General features: G+C 41.3%; 1 protein-coding gene across 5 annotated transcripts in view; it reads right to left on the reverse strand.

The window, feature by feature from the left end:
- Positions 1-3,886: 3,886 nt before the first annotated feature.
- The window catches only part of SNX10 (sorting nexin 10), a 74,261-nt gene continuing 53,517 nt past the window's right edge, over positions 3,887-24,630 (reverse strand). For all 5 annotated transcript variants that reach the window (XM_027075147.2, XM_053218295.1, XM_027075149.2 and 2 more), the window contains 5 exons: positions 17,653-17,739; positions 13,972-14,072; positions 13,472-13,570; positions 6,153-6,365; positions 3,887-5,682 (listed from right to left, as the gene is read on the reverse strand). In XM_027075147.2, the coding sequence (XP_026930948.1) occupies positions 5,601-5,682; positions 6,153-6,365; positions 13,472-13,570; positions 13,972-14,072; positions 17,653-17,739 (582 nt within the window). In that variant the 3' untranslated portion in view covers positions 3,887-5,600. The remainder of the gene's footprint in view (positions 5,683-6,152; positions 6,366-13,471; positions 13,571-13,971; positions 14,073-17,652; positions 17,740-24,630) is intronic.

The following is a 24,630-nucleotide window of genomic DNA, read 5'->3' on the forward strand; positions in this document are numbered from 1 at the left end:
GTACTGAATGGATCCCCAGGCGTGCAAGGAGCTACCTTTCACCTCGAAAGGTTCACAGGGTCTCTCTGTAGCAGGTGCCCAGTAGGCAGTGGAACCCAGAACACGCACATTTGTGAAAATGAACCAAGTTTCCCGAGGATCCTTGGCAGCAAAAATATATATTTGGGAGAGTCTTTTCTTGATGAAAGGATTAAAATAGCATTCTTTACATAGCCAGATTCCCTTTTGTCTACCAGCAAAAGTTAGATATATAAAACACGGTTGATCTAATCACTTCTTCAGGAACATACATGGTACAAACGAATGCATGTTATACGTGTGTAGATCTTTGCCATAAAAAGGGATGCTGCTGATGGCTTTGCTATTTGGGATTGTAACTGGGACACATCTACAGAGGGAAAATAACTGAGGATTAAGATCTCAAAGGAGTTAAAAAATCGTCCAGGTCAAACGTTTTCCTTCCTAAAGCATCAAAATGAGCTTGGAATCACAACTCGTTTGAACTAGACGTAGACTGTGGACTTCCAGCTTCCTAGGGCAGCCAGTCTTCACTCCGGTACATGTCCTTGTGAAATGGCCTTTTATGTGCCTAGGTGTTCTGTACTGAAAGGACCCAGTCCCTGGTTGTATTTCCTGCATCATCTCATCGAGGGCTGGGGGTTCTGCGAATACACTAGCGAGCAGACGATGCCACCAAGCACAAAGTGAAATCTACATGGGGCGCAGGTTCCTCCGACCTGGAACCCCTAACGCCGCTCACTCCACCACGCGGACAACTAGCCAGACCCGAGGCTGCGTGTTCTCTCCGCCGCCCTGGCCCCGCAGCGCCCCCCTCTGTCCTCCGACGGCCTTGCACCGGGTATGCCATCTGCGCGCGCCTCTTTTTTTCCAGGCGAAGAACACCACCCCCCCCCCCCCCCGCCCCGCTTCTGGGCCCGCAGCCTAAAGCAGTGGAGGATCCGTGTTCCTAAACTACCCCGCTACCCCCACCCCCGCACACAGACATTAAACTCTGACCCAGGGCCGTTTCTGGACCCGGAGGCACTCGCTTCTATCCCGAGGCCCAGTCCCGCCACCAGGCGCGACCGTCCCCTCCCTCTCCAAACGGGAGGAGGCGAGTTTAAGGCGACGGCGCGTCCGCTAGGCAGGTTTTAAGGTCCTGGGGAGACTGGAGAGGAAAGGGGTTAACTAACGGGTGCGGTGCGTGCGCAGACATTCGGAGCGCACCGGCTTCGCCCCAGCCTCGCCGCGACCCCGGGGCGCTCGCCGGGCCCCCCCCCCCACCCCCCGCCCAGGCCTCGTCGCCTCCAGGCCGGGCGGCACGTCGTCGCCCTCTCTCCGGCCGGCCGGCGGGGCCGGGGGCCGCAGCGCCGCGAGCATCTTGCAGAACAAAGACTCGGGTCTAGACGGGGCAGCGCCGCCGCCGCCTCCCCCGGCTCCGGCGCGGCCGACCCCGACCCAACCATCCCCAAACCCACCGGAGCGACGGGGTTGCGGCTCCACGCGCGCTCCCAAACCCAGCGGGGCCCCAGGAGACCACTGAGCCCGGAGGCCCGCGGTGGGGACGTCGCTATTCAAAGCTCCCCCCGCCCCTCCGACACCAAACCCACCCTCCGAGGCCCCTCTGCATTTTTATGTTTTATTATTGTTTTCCAAGCAGCCAGAGTCGTCATTTTCACATTGGGAAGGGGGCCTCGTGGTGCCCACGTTGGCAGCAGGTGGGGCAGGGGAGAGGGCGCTGCAGGTTTGTGCTGTAAATCGCTGTCTTTTTGCGGCCGTTGTTCCCACTCGCCACCCACCGCCCCCCTCCACCCGGGTTTTCTTTTTTTTTCTCTTTCTTTCCGCAGCGCAGTTGCTATGGGTTACCAGGGCGGTTGCCATGGGTTACCGGACCGAGGCCGGCTGGCTCGCTACCTGCCACCCAGTCGCCGCCGCAGCCGCCGCCGGCGGAGCGCCTGGGCGGGAGGAGGCGGGAGCGCGCGTGTGCGGGACGCGGCGCGGGGGAGTGTGCGCGGGCCGCCGAGGCGCCGCAGCCAACGGGCGGCCGAGGGTGCAGCGGCGGGAGCGCCACCGCCAGTGGGGTGGGGGCAAAGCTATAAAGAAGACCCAGAGGTAAGAAACTAACAAAAACACAACCACAAGTTATGCCCGTGCTGTGCCTCTGCAGCAGCAAAGGCAAGCGGTGTGGGGTTTGGGGATGAGTCTACACTTCTCGTGGGGGAGAGAAAGGGTGTGTGCCTCTTTGGCATAAGCCATTTGCATAGTGTCTTTAGACCAGAGTTTACTTTCAGCAGAAAACCGTGGCTGAATTTTTTCCCCTCTTTTCTTCTGTATCGTTTGAAAAGAAGTCTTTGGAATTTTGGAGAAAGAGAAAATGATCATTACCAGAGTTGGCGCAGCTGAAATAAATGACTGTCCAAGGCAGTGTTCGTAACAATGATCCAGAAAAGTTTCCAACAAGAGTGAACAGCAATTGTGTCTGACTTAAAGGGACAATGGTGACTCGTTTGTGAGATGCATACGGCAAAGAACAGAGTCAAAATCCTTAGTAAATATTTTTAAATTTTAAAATGTTGCTTACCTACATTCTTCTAAAATTCTTGAATTCCCTCTATTAAAATGTATTTCTTATGACCTTTATTTGCAAAGAAAATTGTATCTATGCTTTGAATGTCAAATTGCAGTAATTAATTTCAGACGGCGTTTTGTACTTGAAAATGTGTCTATATAATAAAGGAAGAGAAGGTCTATATTCCAAACAAAAACAGAAAATTGTGTTGAAATTAATGGTTTTCCTCCACTGAAAAGATGCTACATTGGATTTACAGGACACCAACTAAGCAATTTAAGTATTAAGAGGGCAACTATTTAGAAAGAGAATAAGCTTTTGTTGTGTTATATTTGTCTTAAAACTGTAGAGGCCTTTTGTGAAAAAAAACTGTCTTCCATTTATAGCTGAAATACTAAAAACCTTATTTGTACCACAGTAGCTCCATAATGATGAATCCTTAAGGCACCAAAAAAACGGAGTTCAAAACAACATTCAATTTACTGTTGGATATAACTGTAATTGTGGCGAGGCTAAATGAATTTGTTTATGTTCTCAATAGCCATAAAAGAAATTTTATTCTTTTACCTTACTACAGTAAGGTTATTGCATATCACTTGTTTGTATTTAATTATTCAATAAAATGTGCATTAGGCTTGAAAAGCTCCTGCAAGATATTTAATATCTTAAGGGACATAACTATTTAAAGATAAACATTTCTGCTTTTCCTTGGCAATTTTTAAAACTTGTAATTTTAACTAGAATCTAAGTCACTTTCTTCCAAGTGAGACTTTAAAGAAGCCCTAAGTAACAGGTTGTTGACTTTCCTTGTTGACACCTCCGGGTTATATATAAAACCAGTTCTCAAACAAAACACACAAACTGGCTTTATAGGTGAATCATTTACCCTTTAAGAACTAGCCAGGGAAATACAGTTCTGCTGTATGTAAATCATAAAGCATCCAAGATTACATTAAAAATCGTTTTAAATAAACATCGATTTAATTTAGTTACTTAGTAACTACTTTCTTTTCCCAAAGAAAGCTTTATAAAATTACGCCAGAGAAAAATAAGAGACTTGAACATAGCAAGAAGGCCACTGGGGGCTGAAGTTTACCTAAATATCTCAGCTGCAGAAAATGAGAAGCCAGTGCTTACAAAACAACCAAACCCAAGGCTCAAAACCTCAAATGTGTACAACTATACTGAGCAGTAAACCAAATCTTACCAAAGTTTCTCATTAAAATTTACTGCTTGCTCAAAAACACCCTGAAATTAGGTGGAAGTCAAAAAAAAATGTATTCTCTTCTATAAAATAAGTGATCCAACAAACTGAACTTGATTTTTTCACGTTTAATGTGAAAACGATGATCTTGTGAAGGTTACACACCACAGTATTAGGCATTACTTAATATCAACTTTAATGGCTATGTTACATCATCCAAAAATATGACAATTGGTGGCACATTACATGCTGTTGGGAACTGCTGTAAAACAGAAATAATGTGAATTCAGACACATATTGCCAAACAAGCTGGGGATCGCTCTTAAATGACTAGATGGCAAACTTCACAGGTTAGCAAGATAAAAAGAAATTGCTCCACCTTTTCCGCCCCCGTGTTAAAATGAGTCTTAGATGATAAAATAACAAGATCCAAGATACATTAAACAAAAATATTTACAAACGTTCGATAATGTTTTAGACCAAACAAAAACAAAAAAGGAAAACTTAAGGAAATCATTCTTGTTCTAAATTTAATTTATTTTCTGTTCTTAGTTACGAGCACTTCAAAGGCTTTTTAATAATACAGTCACTCTTAAACTCCCAGTTAAAATGAGGTGAGGTAACATTTAATTAAAGCAACAAGTTATCGCAGTTACGTGAAAGTGTCTTCGTGGTAGTTTAAGAGACACTTCACACCATTCAACAGAGAAGAAACTTGGATAATTATCTCAAGAAAACGCTGCCTCATCTGAAATTTGAAGTTCAATGTAGTTTATCTAAGACATTTTATCTTTGGGCCACTAACAAAGAAGACATTTTATTAAATTGCGCCAGTCCTCAGGCAGATGCCTTAAAAGAAAGGCTCTTGAAAAAATGAGTAATTCTTAAATTAGCAAGTTGACATTCTTTTCTAAATGATGGGAATGTTTATTGAAAACATTAAATGTATTACTTTTTATAAGATCCCACTCGTAACTTAAAAATAAGTAACAAGTAACCACCACTGACACTGAAAGTTATCTAGTGATAAGAAATTGCACATTTAGTCAGAAAACAGTCAACCTGGAATTCTAATTACACGCCGGTAACGAAACCGCAGTACCTGTTTCCAGAAACCAGGTGTTAAAGCTGAATGTGAACAATGCAAATGTATTTCTGAATCTATCTATTGCAAGTATGAGCAAAATTACGAGCACGATTTCTGTTTTCATGTAAGACGTAAACATTATTTTACCATGTCTCTAGTCATAAGGTACATTTTCCATCTACGTTGTGAAATAAAATACTGGAAAGGCGAAGCTTCTTAAAATATTTCAAACACCCAAAGCGAAGTGTTTTGCCAGTGCAGGGGAGGTGCCCACAAAACATCAGCCACATGTCTGAAAGAGGCCGTCCGGTCGACGCCGTCAGTCTTCATACTGGCTAAGATCACACAAGCTGGGTTTATGCTGACGCTGTCCCACTGACACGAGAAGGAAGGCGCTCTCTGGATTTTCAATGCTGCCTATTTACCTATCTTTTCAAATTCAGTAAAACCAACTCGGTGCTTCTAAATGTATGTGGCATTTCAGTTCAGGACAGGATCTAGTTTTACCGATAATGTTTGCCTATAAAGGAGAGTTGCATTCGCGGGCCTTTAGCTTTTTACAGGAGCTCATCCAAAATAAGACAACATAAAAATACCACTAATAAACAACCCAACGTCTTTAATTAAATACCTACTATCATGACAGGGAGCTTTAGGTAAGAAGCTATTATTAGTGAGCTTGCTTCTCCACGACTGGACGTAATTCACTATTCCTAAGATGGTAACATCAGAATTCTTTTTCAGGATTCCTGCGGGGCTGTGCTCATTTTACATCCGTGTGAACTGCTGTCATCGCTACTATGTCCGAGCCCAGAGGATGAACTGGAAAAGAAGAGAGGGGGAAAATAATAAAAAGAGGAAATTGGTTTTCACAACACACTCAAAGCCTGAGTAACAGAGGAGAACTTTAATTATCTCCAGTCACAAAGAGAGACAGGAAATTTGGACTTTTAATTAGCCATTTGGAGTGCAGTTGGATATTTTTTTAGCTAGATAATTTAAACGCGAATAATTCAAGTCTGACTAAATGAAAGTCACATAATCAGAATGCAGATAATTGAATTTCTACTGCGTTCATTAATTCAGTGTGGAGGTGTGTGTGAAGACTACTATGATGAGCTGTCACAGCTCAATAAAATCTCAGTCAATTAATTTTTTCATTATCTTAGTATTACATCAACAAAACAGTGAGGTGCGTATGCATATACACACGTATGTGTATATGCGCACGCACACGCGTGCTCTGTATCATACAGACGCATACACGTTAATTCGAAAATGCAAGGCGATACCTTTCTGAGTCATAATCTATATCATTTTCTTTTTTTCCTTCTTCATCTTCTTCAGGGAAACGTCTGTTCATCAAGGCAAACTTGTGAATTGCGTCTTCTACCGAGTACTTCGTCTGCCCGGAGACGCAGGCCTCAATGTCTTCTGAATTCAAATGGCTCTGCAGGAAGAGGTGAAGGCAGCTGTCCGAGAGCAGAAGCGCGTTCTGTAGGACCCTGGGCAAAAGAAACAAGGAGACATCCTCGGTGAACAGGGGTGGACAGTTCGAGGGTAGGAGAGAGGAGAAACGTTAGAAATGTGCCACCGCAATAATTTCTCTACTATGGCAAACTTTGCATCAATTACAGACTCTGCCTATTAAAAGGATGAAAGCATATGTTAACTTGTATTCAATTATTTGGAAATTTAGGTGAGTAAAACCACGAAGCTAATAGTTAACAACATCTGTTAAAAGAATAACTTCAAGGACGTTTCTTCAATTTAACCATCTGTTATGACCGTGTGGATTAATTATGGAAAGATTCTGCTGATAGTCCTAGAAATTTAGTCTACTTAAAAAAAATTTTTTACTGCCAACCAGCATGTCTGTTCTGTGATCTTTATTGGCTAGGCTGTCATCAAACATCAAAACTTTCCACTGCCATTAAAAATTATATTAAAAAGTCAATACGTTTCTCAGCACGTTTTACATTTTAAAACTTTACAAGTATACTTATGTACATGTTTACAAGAGCTAAGTTGAGAGGTGGCTTCTTTTGAATACCTAAAATTGGCGAGAAATTTCTCCATACTCTGCAGTAGCACTGTGTATCCATGTTATTAAAATAAGCCATCAAATAAAATTGCTCCCAGCTAATTTTACCATATCTATACTTAAACCATGATGATTCTGTGGTAAGTACATACGAGCCTTCCCATATTCAAAGTCAAAGTTTACAATGAGTACAGATTTCAACCAGTGCATCAGAACTACACGGAAAATTAAAAACGACTCTAACAAATCCATCCATGCTCAAATTCATATTATTACTGAATGTGGGTTTTCTTTCTGAAATGCATGTCTTGGGAGGGGAAATGAAGTCAGAGTACACCCTTATTTTTAAATAAAAACCCGTTTCATATTTTCAGGAAAGATCTTGATGTATGATAATTTAGTCTCTACAAATAGTTCAAAAAAGATATAATACAAGGCACTCAGACCAGATGGAAGGGACAAAACTAAAATACTAAAACCTGAACATAATTTTGCCCAACATGGGATTTTTCATAGAGAGCTCTAAGAAAAACAGATTATGTATGTCAGGCCAAATGAACCTTGCCTTATAGTCTGCATTTTTACACAAATAATTAGGAAAAGTGAATCTTTTCTGGCCATTCATATTAATTTACTTAAAATCCAAGGTCATTACAAGATTTCCTTTCCTTCAAAATAAAACAGAGGCAAAAGTCTAAACACGTACAGTATCACAACCAAAATGCAGCTTCGACAGGCTTACCAAATGTAGCCTGGGGAAATATTCTTTACTGGCCCTATGAAAAGGAAAATGAAAAGCTTTGTGCGTTTTGAAAGGGCAAAACTCTCAAGCAAAGCAGCTAAATACTTCCCTTCCCTCCATGTCTTCTGCCCTGGCTTCTCCCAGAAGATGAGCGTGTCACATGGTAAAGATTAATTTACCAAGTACAAGTAGTAAAGTAGTAAATCCCTTTTACTACTCTTTGAGATTTATTTTATACATTTACAAATGTTTACCACTCTTGTTTTAAATACTTGAAATCAAGAGAAGATTTATGTGGCAACAGCCCATTAATATGAACTTGCATCCACTGTGAAGTTTGCACGGAGTGTTTCCTGCGCCCTTCTGTCTGTCAGTGGTTTTCCTGCCAGCCAGGGTACAAGTAACTGCTCACAGGATTATACTTACTGCTTTATTTCTGTTGGAAATGTGTTTTATTTTCTTTATAAAATAATGGGTAATCCTTAAAATTGATTTTAGATGGTTCGAGGCATTACACCACAAAAGTAATGAGCACTAATGCCAATGATATTGGACACAAATTCATTTTAGCTTTATTTCACGTCTAAAGCAATTCTACTGAGCCTTGAACTGCTCACGCGCTGTTATTAACTTGCAGGTAACCTAACACACGGGTACAGCAAACAAAAGTGATCAGAGTCCAGGTTGATCGGGACCTCAAGGCTACTGTCCTTTTTCTTGAGCTATAATTCAATTTCCAATTTTACTGTACATTAGACTCATTATTTCCCAGTGTTTTCTCTTCTGCTCGCTACTGCCACCTGGAGGACATGCCCGTGAAAAGCGAGAGGGAGCCCGCACACACCCAGCTCTCAATTCTGAAGTGGGAGAATGTGGCTGGGGAGGCAAGATCTGAACACCACACAGGCCTGGAGTTCAAAGACAGTACATCTGAATGCCCGCTGGCTGGCTAAATTTATGCTACCATACTCCGTGGGTATGGCCTTTAAAGAAGCAAAATAATTTTTTAATGTACTTATGATTTTTTTTTTTTACTCAGATAATTCATTTCACAATTAAAAATACAAAATTTTGAAAGCATTTTCCCATCTGGTTCAGTGAGCGTAACCAGTTCATTTTAAGTAACACCTGGTTTACTGTATTTCAGAGAACGTTGTGACTGCCATCATCATAGTATTAAATCCTATTTTTACCTTAGTCATATTTGTGCCACACTTTCCACAAACAAATCTAACAGCAGAAATTAACTTCAAACTTAATATAAAGAGTACTTTGTAAAATGGTCAATAAAATGTCATCTTTATAAGCCTCCATAAAAACAAATGTATACAATTTTCAAGCCTTTACAAAAGGAGCAACAAATAGCCTCTAGAATTTTAGAGGGATTTCTGAAAAGGTATTTACAACATGAGTCAAACGTTATTCCTTTCCCCATAACAAATTTAAACTAAACAAAGCAAATCTTGTTTTTCCCTTGAATTGGACACAGTTGAAAATCTGGTTTTCCTCAACCTGATTTTATTAGGTGTATTATATACCAGTTCAGTTGGGAACAATATATAGCTATGCAAAACCATTTAATCCTAACTAAGGATGCCCTGTCTACTGAACCCAATATAATGATATATACACATGTGTATAGTGTGGAAGGTTTGCAGTTGGATGTAGGGGAGAAAGAATTTAAGTCAGCCTGTTTACCTCTTACCATGAGGGAAAAAAAAAACAACCTACAAATCTTCTCCGAAGACATTCATGATCTGTGCTATGGTGCCCTCTATTGAACACAAAGACTTATATTGTGTGTGTGTGTGTGTGTGTGTGTGTGTGTGTGTGTGTGTGTGTGTTTCCATGGTATCCTTTCACAAAAAACTAATATTCCTTAAATTTTTAAGAAATATAAAGCTGTAATAAAAAGTCTACACTGTAAGGCACATGTAGTTATATTAATGGGATGAATTCAGCAAAAAAGGAAAGCTGGCTCCCATTCATGATATGAATCAAACAAAAAATTAGTAGGACTGCCATGTTTATAGTTAGGGACTTACCAACACAGTTTATCATTTTAGTCCATAACTTTCTTTTCCCATAACTATTAGCAGAAGTGACTTACAATTTATAATTAGCTAGGGAGGGAAAATCCAAACGGGAGAGTATAGCCAAGATTGAGGGAAAATGAATGTATTTGAAAAATCTCACACTCATACTGACCAAATTTAACTATCATGTAAGAGTTCTACTAATTATAAACCTGCCAGATCCTAGAATGAATATGCCTCCACCTTTCCTCTAACTTCCTTGTTTATAAAAATGAGATGATACCCAATTCCTAATATTATTGTAGGACCTGAGCTATAACATGCAAAAAGCTAGACACATAGCAAGTGTTCAATAAACAGTATAAATTATTATTCTTTGGCACCTAGTCAAAGGAACAACTTTCCAATTCCTTTATGAAGACTGGCCTGGATGCATACTTTGTTATTAAAGATGTATTACTGAGGCGCCTGGGTGGCTCAGTGGGTTAAACGACTGACTTCGGCTCAGGTCATGATCTCACGGTTCATGGGTTTGAGCCCTGCGTCGGGCTCTGTGCTGACAGCTCGGAGCCTGGAGTCTGCTTCGGATTCTGTGTCTGCCTCTCTCCCTCTCTCTCTCTCTCAAAAATAAACATAAATTTTTTAATAAAAAAGTATTACTCCACCTTAAGATGAATATATATATAGTATACACACATATGTACAGAGACAGCAGCAATTTGGTTTTAAAGGGTTTGAACATATATACTCTTCTTGGTTCATAACTTCAAAACTTACATAAAAACCAGATTTAAAAAATACATGTGATGATCAAAACAGGGAGGGGGACAAAACATAAGAGAATCTTAAATATGGAGAACAAACAGAGGGTTTCTGGAGGGGTTGTGGGAAGGAGGGGATGGGCTAAATGGGTAAGGGGCACTAAGGAATCTACTTCTGAAATCACTGTTGCACTTTATGCTAATTTGGATGTAGTTTAAAAAAATAAAATTATCAAAAGAAATACATGCGATAAATCTACAGCACAAGTATATATCACATTTGAGTGCTGTGGTATCTTCCCTCTCAAGTTCCTAGAAGTACTACACAGAAAACAAGGTACAGGCCACTGACAGTGACCACTACTTAGCAGGTACATCATGGAGCCTCAGGGGATGTCAAGCTGGGGTCAGGACACGGCGCTGAGATGGCACTGAGACCGCCGAGTCGCAAGTCACATCCCGCTTCCCAAAATGGACTTGGGCTCAGGGGATCCCAGGGGAAAAGAGCTGGAAGGCTGCTACTTCCACACAGACTGGACAAAGCTATGCATCCGAATCCGAGGGACACAGAACGGAGGGTGAGGAGGACCTGAAGGGGCCACGGTATTTAGGCCATTTAGGTCGGGGGTGAATCCGGCCGTGTGGTATTATAGACTCGTTGCTTCCTTCAGGTTCAAACCACGTAGAAGCACCAGCTTCACTTTTAATGTGAAACTCACCAGCTTGGAGACTTATGTTCACACACCACAGCGAACTTGCTGTCTCTTCTCTGATTTGACTTCTGGATGGTAACCCAGACCCAATTTTAATGAACCTAGCCATCCCCTGGTAAGTACATAGGACTTTCCCACTAGAATGGAAGCTTCAAGTGGATAAGGATTGGTGTCCATTGTGCGCAGTCCAAAGCAGTCACTTACTAAATAGGTTTCCAGAGTCCTTACCAATGCATCATCTTAACGACACAACCAACTAGGGCAGCAGTGAATGTGCTACATCATCATACCCTTTACAACAAAGGCACACAAGAATTAAGTGACTCTTCCAAGGTCGGATGGCCAGAAAAAAATTAGGAGTTGCGACTTATAGGAGACCTGGAACCCAGCTCTTCAAGCTCCTGATCCAGGATACTTGCTGCTATGACGTCTGCATCAAATTCAATCCACAAACAGCCAAACGACACAGTATGTAAAAATAACCAAGCACAAGCCTAAGCGCACTGCAGCCAAATGACATTCGTTCAGTCACTAATTTGGCAGATCAACTGTGGAAAAACGGTCGTATTCAAAGCAGCGAAGTGATTCCTGGTCAAAAACACATGCCCTGAGCTTAACTCAATGTAAAGACAGAGACACATGCTGTTCTTTGACCTCCAAAAAGGAGACTTCTCTACGGAAGACAAGCGGCCCCCCAGTGCTGACAGGGACTGCAGGATTTGGCTGTCCCCACCCAGGCCCCACTGCCAATGGCCAGTCTGCAGCTTCCTGAACAGCATCTGCACTGACGGGCCATTCGGCCAACTTGGACAACTGGGGCCACATCTTAAGGGAGACGCCATCAGCCACCTGGGTCTCATACAGACAACAATTAAAAGCAGAGTGGTCTCCAAAGGAAACGGGCAGAAAAAAGTTGACCAGGCCTTTGTTCCGTCATGCCTGTGATACCCAAAAGAATACCACTGTAATGTTTTCTGAGGACTCGGCTTGGTTAATGGGTTCTTATGGTCTCTTGTCATTTTTATTCCTCTGTTCTTTTTCCTTTCTGGCCCTCCTTCGATTTATAATCGCGGGTATTTCTGTATGTCTCCATGACCCCTTCCAAGGAAAGACACTATATCAACTTAATGGAAATAAATATTAATATTCATGTGCATACTTAATATCCAAACCCTTTATGAGTGAGCCATATGGGGAGAAGGCAGTATATTCTTTCAGGCTGGCTCTAAGGTCCCATGGAGTGAATGAACTCAAAAGGAGATTACTGCAGACCCTGAAGTCAGGAGAAAAAGAAAGACAGCTTAGGAAGCTGGGCCGGGCCACTAACCAGCAGTCCTATGACTCAGCCTATTTCCTTATCTATAAAATGGGAAGTTTAAAAAACTAGCTCAAAGCTGTTTCATGTCTAAGTGGATCAAAACAATAACAGCCAATACCACACATGACATGTCACACTATTGTGAGTGCTTTCTATTCATTAACTCACTTCATCCTCTCAACAACTATATGAAGTACATACTATTATTAACCCCATTTTATAGATGGAAAAAAACAAAAGCACACAGGAGGTAGAAAATGCTCCCAGCCCCTCAGCTCATAAGTAGCAGAGCCAAGATTTGAACCCAGACAGTCTGGCCTCAGCGTCTGTGTGCAAACCAATGTGCTGTCTCACAGATGGGTATTCTAGCATTCCGGAGTGGGGACAGAAAGAAATTATAGCGGTGAGAATTCAAGTCGTTTTAACTGCACTGCCTACCATCACCAAGCAATCCAGAGTTAATAACCCACCGGGACTATTCAACCACCAATAAATACTCCCTTATAAACATTCCCTCCAAAGAGGAGAGTTAAAGTCTTCCTTTAGAAGAGCCCAGAGCAGTATCATTTAGCAGCCAATGCACTGGAGAACGGATTTTGGTCTGTCGATCCGAAATGTTGTAAATAAAGATAGTTTTTAAGTAGCACCTTTTTAATAAAGCACGTTTGCTTCCTCGCAAATTTTACTTTTGTCAGCTGAACTCCTTAGTAATTTGGCTCTGCTTTACAGCTTCAAGGACCACAGATTTATTCATTACCAGACTCAATTAGCTCATTGTTTTCCTTCTAGAAGATGTGGTCCCAGATGTGCACGATAAGATGTCAGCCACAAGATGGCGCTCTAATATAGGAAATGAACTACTGAGCTAGGCTCTAGATTATTATTAATATTTGGAACAGTGATATTCTTCTCCCCCACATAATTATAGGACACTCAACTTTTGCAAAGCACTTTGCTTACAACTCCTGTATGGCCGCAAGAGTTTCTGCACACTTACTTTCTGAGGAAATCTTCCAAACCCTGACGACGCTGATCTACATGCTGGCGATTATTCATGTTGAAAAACAGGTTTTTAGATGGAAGTTCTGGCAGTTGCCTTAGCAAAAAGAAAAAAAAACATTTTTTAATAATCAAATCAAGGTGGGTTAGTGACAAAATTTCTCCAAGCGAAAGCAAATTATGTTATAATTATCATATAGTTGTATATATTATAGGGTATATATAATAAGGGTATAGGATAATTAATTAACTTAAAGAAAAACCCATTTTTAAAAATTTTTGAGGGCTTTCATGATCAATACTCAACAGGTTAGTGAAATGCAAGCGATAAATTTTGTATTCAGATGTAGCAGCCACAAAACTAACTAAAGCTATAGATGGCAATCAAGAAGCCTATCAAATCCTTCATGTTTTCTGTATCTTAATGCATGATGAATTGTAAAATATTGAATATAAAATAATAAAGCCTCCCCAGTATCACTTATTTAAATCACTTACACCAGCAACGCATTACTTTGGAGTCTCTGCCTCAGCCACACAAATTCTCTGTATCTTCTTCGCACACAGGATGTTTTCATTGTAAAACACATGCTATTGGTCTGTTTGAAGAAAAAGAAAAATACAAGCCCCATTTAAGGAAAAAATGTTTTTTCCTCCACCTCGAACTCACCAAATGTGCCCATGTTCATTTGCATAGGATTTAAAGAAACCGAAAGCACAGTTGCACTTGTGCCAGATTCCCATCTTGCACAAAGCCCACCACTATCTATTACATCCTAAAACAGCTGGGATGAGATCAACGTGCAGTGTTGTCCTGGGTCAAAGCTTGACCCTGCCGTCCCCTGAGTCCTGAGGTAGCCTCCTGCTCACCTATTAGTACTGCTTTCAAAGATGAATCATAAAAATCAAACAAATCCTGCAGTCTAAATGGCCAATAAAAACTCGGGGTCATCCCTTCCATTTTAACACCGTGCACCCATGAGGCTGGAGAAGCCTTTGGGAATTAGAGACACCTTCTTATGGCCCTTGACATGACACCACGAGAAACCATCATATCCTTGATACGGCCATCAGTACAGATCACACAAACCGCCAGGTTTGGTGGTTTTCAGGCATCCTGAAATCACTTTTTTTTTTTTTAATGTTTATTTTAAGTAGGCTCCACACCCAGAGCGGGGCTTGAACTCACAACCCTGAACTCAAGAGTCTCACGCTCTACTGACTGAGCCAGCCAGGCGCCCCCTGGTATCACTTTTAAACAAGAGAAGAGCATTCTCCTTCTCTACTAGATGTGCAAGGGAGTGCGATCCAAGGTAGAGAGAGGCTTGTGGTGCACAGGGACAATTATACCCATGGGGAACCCACGTGCCAGTTCCGGCCCTGCCATATGGCAAGTCACTTAAACTCCAGTTTGCTGAGTGGTAAAATGGGGGGATGAAGTAGTACACACCTATTTTACTGGGTGGTCGTAAGGATTGATGGTAAGTACCTGACAAATGTTATCTATTAATACTGTTATTAGATAGGAGATGTCGGTTTGCTTCCAGCTACCCTAAGGCAGACTTGGAAAAGCCACCTACAGAGTCCCCATCCTAAGCAGAACAGCAATGCTTCTCCTCGGGGTAAACCCAAGACCAGTAAATACATGTTTCTCCTTTCTGCTTTGTGTCAAACAAGAGACTGGCAGATACCTGACTAATGGTTTTGTAAGATTTCTGTTCTCTACATTTATTTCAAACTTCTATTTCATGATCTTTACCTTGCCAAATGAGAGTGTTTTGGGTCCCCAAGATTTTTATTCTTTCAAAAATCATGATTATCCTACCACTTAGCACCTAAGCACCCAGCAGTTGTTTCCCTTGGCGAATGTGAGTGACTATGTGCCTGAGTTCTTAAACCACCCCCACCCCCACCCCCATGCAAGGTATGGCACAGCTCCTGGTTCTCCTAAACTTGATAAAGTTCAGGAAACCTCAGAATGCAGACAGATGAAGAGATCTGCCCCCAAAGGAGCTACTGGTCTAAAGCCTGTCACCTTTGACAACACGGCAGCAAAACGCACAAGATGGAGTCTGGGGCACAGTAACATTCTGTATGTGAATTTCAAAGCCTACTACAGCCTCACTCTAAAGTGACCCCTGGGGACAGAGTCAGCAGACCGTTCACACCAGGACGAGTGTCCTAACAAGGCCTGGGCAGGTGTCCTCTAGAGGACCCGGCCACTGCAGGGACTCCTGACACCTCAGGTAGGACTGAACCAATTTCAACTCCCTTTCATTTCTGTTCTGGATTATTGTGGATGTCAATAATGTGGGTGTCAGTTGGAGATCCACCTGGTACCTATGCCAGACAAAGGTCCATCCATAAGTCCTTGATTTGCAGGACAAGGTTAGGAGAGCATATACAGTTCACTAGTTTACAATTCTAAATAAATGCTGAGATTCCACAGTCACCTGGTATCATTTCTCTTGAGGTTCATTTAAATGGGTTAACTACCGGCTTCTCTACTGCAAAGCCCTATGGGTACAGCACCTAAATGAGGCTGACTAGAGCGCTCTAGTCCCCCCCACCCGGCCCCGCACCTCATTCCTAATCATAAACAGGCATGGATAGTTAGGACCAGACTATGCTGAGATCACTAATTTTTAAGTTCCTCTAAATCTGTTTGCTTATTCTGTTATCTCCCAAGCCAAGAAGATTTAGTCATTGTCAATGTATTAGCATTTCAGAGACATGCCAGAACGCCACCAAATAATATTTGTGGAATCTATCATTTCTGGCTTGAGACAGACATTTCTGAATTCACCTAATGCAACTTATGTAGCAGAGAAAAAAATCTACGCTTTCATTAACTCTCTGAGGATAATTAAATTTCAGGTCTCCCACGAAGTGTGATAAGGACACACAAATTTTTCAGAAGAAGTTAAAAAGGCAACTAAAGAATTACGTTTCATTTCCAAATGCTTACTCTTACATACTCATAATTTTCCACACAGAACGCATATCTGGTGGGATTTTATGAGTAAAACCAAAACAAAATCAAAATACAAGGTATACCCTGGCAGTGGTCTTCAACACAATCATCAAAAAAGCAGTTCTAAAAAAAAAAAAAGCAGTTCTGAGTTTTTATTTTCGAAGTTGGAGAACTTTGAAAGGAAAAAAAGGGAAGAAAGGAGAGAAAAAAAAGTTTTATGGCTGATGCCTGGGTGTCTAATCTATCAATTTAACTATTTACAATGGGAAGATTAAAGGTGGCTAGATTTTACTTCACATTGCATACAGTCACAGATAAAATCTGAGTCTATGCTCCCAAGAGAAGTCTGGACTAAGTCAGATGGGAAAAGGAACCTATCTTCACGATCAGGTCCAATAAACTATAGCCTGTGGGCCACATCCAGCCTGCCACTTAGCTTTGCAAATAAAGTTTTATTGGAATACAGTTACATCAATTTATTTATGTATCGTTTAGGTCTGCTTTCGCCCTACAATAGTGGAATTGAGTAGTTTTGAGACAGAATGTATACTCCAAAGCTGAAGACATTTACTACCTCAGTGTTTACAAAAAAAGTTTGCTGACCCTTGTTCAAGATGATTACAGAAGGCCATACACCACACAAAAATGCTCGAGATTATGGTAAATTATTACTTCCAAATAAAGTACATCATTTCTAGTTATTTACGTATGTTAATTACGAATCTAGACTAAGGCAAAATAATTGCACATATTTATTTTCCACCTTCTTATTCTACATATATAACCACTGCACATCAGTTTCCCAGAAAGCTCTATATCCTCTTAAAACCTAAGATTTATCAGGCAATCTATTACCCAGAAATATGCTATAACAGATCATAAAGAAATACCATTAATGAGCTATAAATACACTTTAACTGTGAATTTTAGATGTATTCACATATTCATACATGAAGGCAATAAACTTTAAAATATTAGTATTAGCAAAGGTACAATAAGCAATTCTAATGAGTAATTTTCCAACTTAAGGAACCAACTTACTACTCCATTTGAGACACAGGCATTAGTTATAATCATCCAAAGTCAGTTATTTGAGATAGGAACATTTTTACAAATATCAATTTGAAGTATAACAGTGTGTCCCATCAAATGCATGATACCTAAAAACTGCCATGATTTCTGCAGACTATTGACTGAATACTTACATGAATACATATCTCATAGTCAATATAAGAATGCCAAAAGTCCTCCTTCTGAATCCGAGGATCTCGAACCCAGACGCTTACAAATTCCTGTAAAGGCATCATAAACAAAGGAATATGTTTCAGAATCACAAGCAGGGCTGGAAAGAAGAGAGAAGCACACAGCACTGGAACAAAACTGAAATGAGCGTGGTTGTTCATTCTTTAAAAAACAAGAAGTAAAGCTAATGAATCAGGCACTATGGGAAGTCCAAGAGCATTTCTGCCACAAATGGAATTTTTAAAATGGTGCAAATCCAACGTGGGGGTCCTTCTAGGGAGTCTTACAGGTTAATGAAGACCGTAAGAAAGTAACTGATGTGTCATTTTGAATCGTGAAATATGTTCAGATTTTTCTCAAATCTTACTTTTCTTTCTTTTTTTCACTTTCTTTACAGCAGCCATTTCTTACTTTTTTCATCTCCCTCCGTTAAAACCATAGGCCCTGGGGCACCTGGCTGACTCAGTCAGTTGAGAGTCTGACTTCAGCTCAGGTCATGATCTCGCAGTTCGTGAGTTCGAGCCCTCAAATTCGGGCTCACTGCCGTCAGCTTGTCAGTATAGCGCCCGCTTCAGATCCTCTGTACCCCTCTCTCTGCCCCTCCCCCTCTTGCGCTCCCCCCAAATATAAATAAAAATAAATAAATAAGTGAAATAAAAAAACTATAGGCCCTACCTGATAAATCACTTCCTAGAAGAAAATAAAAGAGTGGCAAAGGACATGTGATAAGCAAGCAACGGAAGATGAAAATGACTTTCCACGCACCCCACCTTCATGAAAATAAGCAGCAATAACTTAGAAAGATGAAACCCTTTTACCCAATACTTTTCTATTTTTTTAAATACACTTTCCCATATAGTAAATAATTTCACCTTCTTAATAACCTCATGTTATAAGTAAAAAGAGATGTTAAAAAAAATACCTGGTAGACAATCTTGTTCCTTTCAAAAGATAACAAAAATTGGAAATACAGGGTAAAATTTAAAACACAATGCTTTCCAAAAAGTGCTCTTTACTAAATATCCTTAGTATAAAAATATGACATCATATACAACAAACGAGTATTATGTTTGGCATGATAAATCTGAAAGTATTAATTTATTCACTTGGTGATCACAAATTTACTAACTGAATTTTTAAATCTTATTACTTATTTTTAAAGATTTCATTTTAAGTAAGCTCTACACTGAATGTGGGGCTCAAACCCACAACCCGAAGATTAAGAGTTGCATGCTCCACCAATTCAGCCAGCCAGGTGCCCCAAATTCTTTCTAAAGATCTTATTTTTAGATAATCTCTATACCCAACATGGAGCTCAAACTCACAACCCCAAGATCAAGAGTTGCATGCTCTACCAACTGAACCAGCCAGGCACCCCTAATTCAATTTATTTTTTTAATTTTCTTAAGTTTATTTATTTATTTTGAGATCGAAAACGCGAGTGAGGTGGGGAGGGGCAGAGAGAAAGGGAGAGAATCCTAAGCAGCTCTATGCTGTTAGCACAGAGCCCAATGTGGGGCTCCATCCCATGGACTGTGAGATCATAACCTGAGCCGAAGCTGGATGCTTAACTGACTGTGCCACCCAGGTGCCCTGAATTTAATTTTATTTTAAATATTTCAACTTTTTATCTAAAAAGGGTGGGCATCAAAGCTGAAATCTTAGGCTTCTGTTATTGCTTTGTGCTGGCACATCTGAGAGGCAGGCTCTGAATGTTTGTAGAGCAGAAGCAGAAGAGAGATGATGGTGTTTTCCGGACACAGTACCTCTATTCTGTTACACAGATCATAAAATGATCATTTTTCAGCCCAGGGCATTTTTTAAAAAGGCAAAAAAAAAAACAGCTCACATTCCCTTTTGACACCTACGAAGTTTCACCTTTTTAAAAATTTTTTGTTAACATTTATTCATTTTTGAGAGACACAGAGAGAGAGAGAGTGCAAGCAGGGGAAGAGGAGAGAGAGAGGGACACGCAGAATCCAAAGCAGCTCCAGGCTCTGAGCTGTCAGCACAGAGCCCAACCCGGGGCTTGAACCCACGGTCCAGACCGCAAGATCATGACCTGAGCCGAAGTGGGATGCCCAAACGACTGAGCCACCCAGGTGCCCCTCAAATTTCACCTTCTAAGGCAACATACACTTTGTTCTTGAATTTGAGACTTCTGCCCCACTGCCTGCCCGAAGGATACAGGGATTATGAGTTAATCTTCCCAAAAGTCTTACTTTAAAAGCTTTTCTTTATGTATTTTTGTAAGTCATTTAGAAGACAGATAATAAAAATAAGACAACATAGTGATGCTCTTTTGGCCATTATTTCTCAAACCCCCTTTTTTAAAGTTTATTTTTATTTATTTTAAGAGAGAGAGCAAGTGGGGGAGAGGCAGAGAGTGAGGGAGACAATCCCAAGCAGGCTCCATGCTGTCAGCACAGAGCCTGACGTGAGTTGCAAACTCACCAACCGTGAGCTCATGACCCAAACTGAAATCAAGAGTCAGACACTTAACCAACTGAGCCACCCAGGCGCCTCTCAAAAGTACATTCTAAATTGTAAGAGAAACTGTTCAGAGATGGAAACTGAAACAAACCCAGGCACCCTGCCCTTAGTCTAACTGTCATTTCCGTCTCCTGTGAGTGTGTGTGTGTGTAACTCATTTCCCTGCAGTACTTTTCACACACCCAGAGCTCTTAATGGACTAATCATCAATGAATCAATGAACAGAAGGGAAAATAGGTTAGGAAGAGAAGACCAGAATCCAAAGCAGACCACATTTATCTTTCCAAACCATGCACCTCCCCCCTCCACCCCACACACACTTAGGGCTGCATTCTGGCTTTCATGGGCCTTGGGGACTTCTGCCTTCATGAGACCTTTCTGCCACATACACCAAAAAAAAAAAAAAAATCAAAAATCATACTTTATAACCACACTGACATAAAGAGGAATATATTAATATTATATATTAAAACCTTTCATTTGATCTGAAAGTTCATTTTATTTTTCTGGTTTAAAAGGAAATTAAAACATTTTCAGTGGCCGACCAACACATGAAAAAATGCTCCACATCACTCATCATTAGGGAAATACAAGTCCAAACCACAATGAGATACCACCCTCACAGCTGTCAGAATGGCTAACATTAACAACTCAGGCAACAACAGATGTTGGCGAGGATGCGGAGAAAGGATCTCTCTTGCACTGCTGGTGGCAATGCAAACTGGTGCAGCCACTCTGGAAAACAGTATGGAGGTTCCTCAATAAATTAAAAATAGAACTACCCTATGACCCAGTAATTGCACTAGTAGGTATTTATCCAAGGGATACAGGTGTGCTGTTTCGAAGGGGCACATGCACCCCAATGTTTATAACAGCACTATCGACAATAGCCAAAGTATGGAAAGAGCCCAAATGTCCATCGATGGATGAATGGATAAAGAAGAGGTGGTATCTATCTATCTATCTATCTATCTATCTATCTATCTATCTACATACAATGGGGTATTACTCAGCGATCAAAAAGAATGAAATCTTGCCATTCGCAACTACATGGATGGAACTAGAGGGTATTATGCTAAGCGAAATTAGTCAGAGAAAGACAAATATCATACGACCTCACTCATAGGAGAACTTTAAGACACCAAACAGAAGAACATAAGGGAAGGGAAGCAAAGATAATATAAAAACAGGGAGGGGGACAAAGCATAAGAGACTCTTAAATATGGAGAACAGACAGAGGGTTTACTGGAGGTGTTGTGGGAGGGGGGGATGGGCTAAATGGGTAAGGGGCACTAAGGAATCTACCCCTGAAATCATTGTTGCACTATACGCTAACTAACTTGGATGTAAATTAAAAAAAAAAAAAAAAAATTAAAACGTCTTCATGTTTTAATGAAAACCCCTAAAAGCAGTGTGGGCCTTGATCACCACTATGCCTACACTGAGCAAGGCAGGACATTGATAACAGCAGGCAAGGTTATTGTGCATGCCCCCACTCCATCCCTCCACCACCCTACAGCCAGAAGGCACCCAGTCATCAGGTCACATGTGGGCCATGAGCCCTCACAGGGTGCTGGCAACTCCACTTTTCCACTGGAGAGGCCGAAGTTCTTGAATATACCAAAAGGGGAATTAAATATTTCCAACAGCTCAATGTTCTGTATTTTTTTTCAAATGTTTATTTTTGAGAAAGAGAGAGAGAGCGCGCTATGCACGCTAGCTAGGGAGGGGCGGGGGGGGGGGGGACAGAGGATCAAAGCAGGCTCTGCACTGACAGCAGAGAGCCTGCTGTGGGGCTCGTACCCACAAACTGTGAGACCGTGACCTGAGCTGAAGTCGGACACTTAGCTGACTCAGCCACCCACGTGCCCTTCAGTGTTCTATATTAATAGCAGTAGATATGCACCTGTTACTGAAATAGTGGGTCTCTACACAGACTAAACAAAAATGAAAAGAAAAGGAAATCCATTTGTCAATGTGCTACAAACTTGTGATTAAAAAAAAAAATCTAAACTAAAACTATAAAACCCACAGTTACTACAGTGTCACAACGCCCCTGACCACTCAACATTCTATTAATCGATGATGGTAGCAATGACAAATAGTTCTGGGAAAAAAAGGGGGGCTTTTATTTCCCCCCACTATTTGCTTGCTACAGCCCAACCGTTAACATGTAAGCTTTGAGTAACATGTCCCGTTTCATGGAAAGAGCACTGAATTTATGGTCACAAGACTAGGGATAAATTCTGGTTCACTGCATTCTAAATTATGAACTTATTCACTGAGCCTCTGTTTCCACATCTGGAAAATGGGAATAATGCCTGTTCAAACAATATCCCAGCTATTTGTTACGAGTATCAAATTATAAAACACCAGTGGAAACCCTGGGAAGTTTTTCATTAAGTACTACATGAAGGTAAAGTATTATTACACAGAAAGGAAAATGCTTATAATAAACCCAAAGCATTGAGACCTTCCCACAGACACTGGAAATAAAAAATTAAGCTAAACCAATTGTATGTGTTTCTTAAAGTACAAAAAATTATTAATTTAAGAACCCAGCAGCAAACATGCTAACACTGTAATTTTTCTGCAAAACTCAGACTGACCTAAGGATTTCACAGTACTTGCTTAGAGCAAGCGCCTCATAATATTTATAGAAGGGATGGACAGCATAATGAAAAATTACAGTAAAAAAGTCTTTTCTTCATCTCAATGGGTTGGAATTCTCAGACTCTGCTATTATTGTTACTTACTAAAGTCTACTCTTTACATAGGGAAGGACATGTTGAATACATATTCTAAAACTTTGCTGGGGGAAAAGAAGTCTTGTAAGAGCAGCAATGCATTAATGTTTATTTATTTTTGACCGGGGTGGAGGGGTGCAGAGAGAGAGGGAGACAGGGAATCCGAGCGGAACCCAACATGGGGCTTGAACCCATGAACCGTGAGATCATGACTTGAGGGCAAATCAAGGATCAGACACTTAGCCTACTGAGCCACTTGGGCCCCCCAAGAACAGCAATGCATTTTAAATGCACATTTAAAGTCAACTATGGTGCTAAAACTCCAAATATTTTTTCAATCTTGAAAATTTTTAACTTGGTAGGAGGGCTAAATATCCCTATACTTTTGTGGATGTTGAGCTCTTCCCTTCTCACTCTCTTAAACATCGCTAGGGCCCTGAGAGCCACCCCCAGCTGCTGTCTTTCACACCCAGATGCACTTCCAGGATGATCTCATGCAAACATATGCTTTCGAGCACCCAGCAGGAGCTGATGATTCCACCCCCAGCCCAGCCTGGGCGTCTCTCCACATCTCCAGCCTCTTGCCTAGAAGTCTCACGAGCACAGAGTCTATACCATTGCCACACACCCCATCCTGCTCCCCCATCTCATCTCCAGCAACCCCGCCCGAAACGCAATTATGCCAGACTTCGCCTGCACCCAGTTCATCCCCCACACTAAGACAAGAATGGCCCCAACACACACATCTGGGGATGTCACTTTCCTGATAAAAGTCCTTCAAAACCTGCGCCATAATTTTCAAGATCAAGTTAAGACTCCTTAGGTAGCACAACATGATTTTCACTCTACTCATGGCCAAAGGCAAAACAAAGGTCGCCTACATGACATGCCAGTCCAGCCCTCCATGCCTTTGAACATACTGTTCCCTCTGCCTGGACTGCGATCCCTACCCTACTTTCCGCTTTCTTCTTCATCATCATCTTCCTCTAGCCTTCATGGTCTGCTAACTCCAATTCTTCTTTCAAAATGCAACTCAGTCTCTGGAAATCCTGCAGTTCACCCAGTCTGATTCATCTGACCCTCCTCCGAGCCCCTAACACCTCCGGGCACATCCTGGGCACTGTCCCTACTTGCCACAGCTTACTGTGCTGTGATACCTGTAGGTCCCCTCTGTCGGACACTGAGGTCCTTCAGGGTAGCCCAGGTCGTCACAGCCGACCTGGGCGCCTGGCACAGCCAATGCATTCCATTAATATCACCTAATGAATAAATGAATGCCTGCAGGAATGAATGAACTGCCTTAGGGAAAAAAACAAGATCCAACCTGAACTGGAATAAAATCCTCATCCGCTTGGGTTCTTGGACTCCGTGAATTAATGAGAAGTTATTTAGCAGCTGGTCTAAAGTTTATCTTAATTTACCAAACCCCTTCCTCTAAGGGTGTGCCAATTAACAGCATATGGCTACGCGAGCAATGTTTAAGATCTATGAGAACAAACTGTTTTCGAGCACCCTAAAGAACTCTAGAAGCACCTATTTACATAGAAATAATTGAAAATCATTCTGATAGCTTCAATAACTTGGGTCCCCGAAGACCTGTGCCAGACGACAATTTGTTTGCCTAGTTTGAGTTAAAATATGTACTTGAAAGTAATAAAAGTACATTTATTTTAAAATATTCTATAATTCAGATGGGCCTCC

The sequence above is a fragment of the Acinonyx jubatus genome, chromosome A2 (genome assembly GCF_027475565.1).
Source record: "Acinonyx jubatus isolate Ajub_Pintada_27869175 chromosome A2, VMU_Ajub_asm_v1.0, whole genome shotgun sequence".
NCBI classification, from domain to species: domain Eukaryota; kingdom Metazoa; phylum Chordata; class Mammalia; order Carnivora; family Felidae; genus Acinonyx; species Acinonyx jubatus.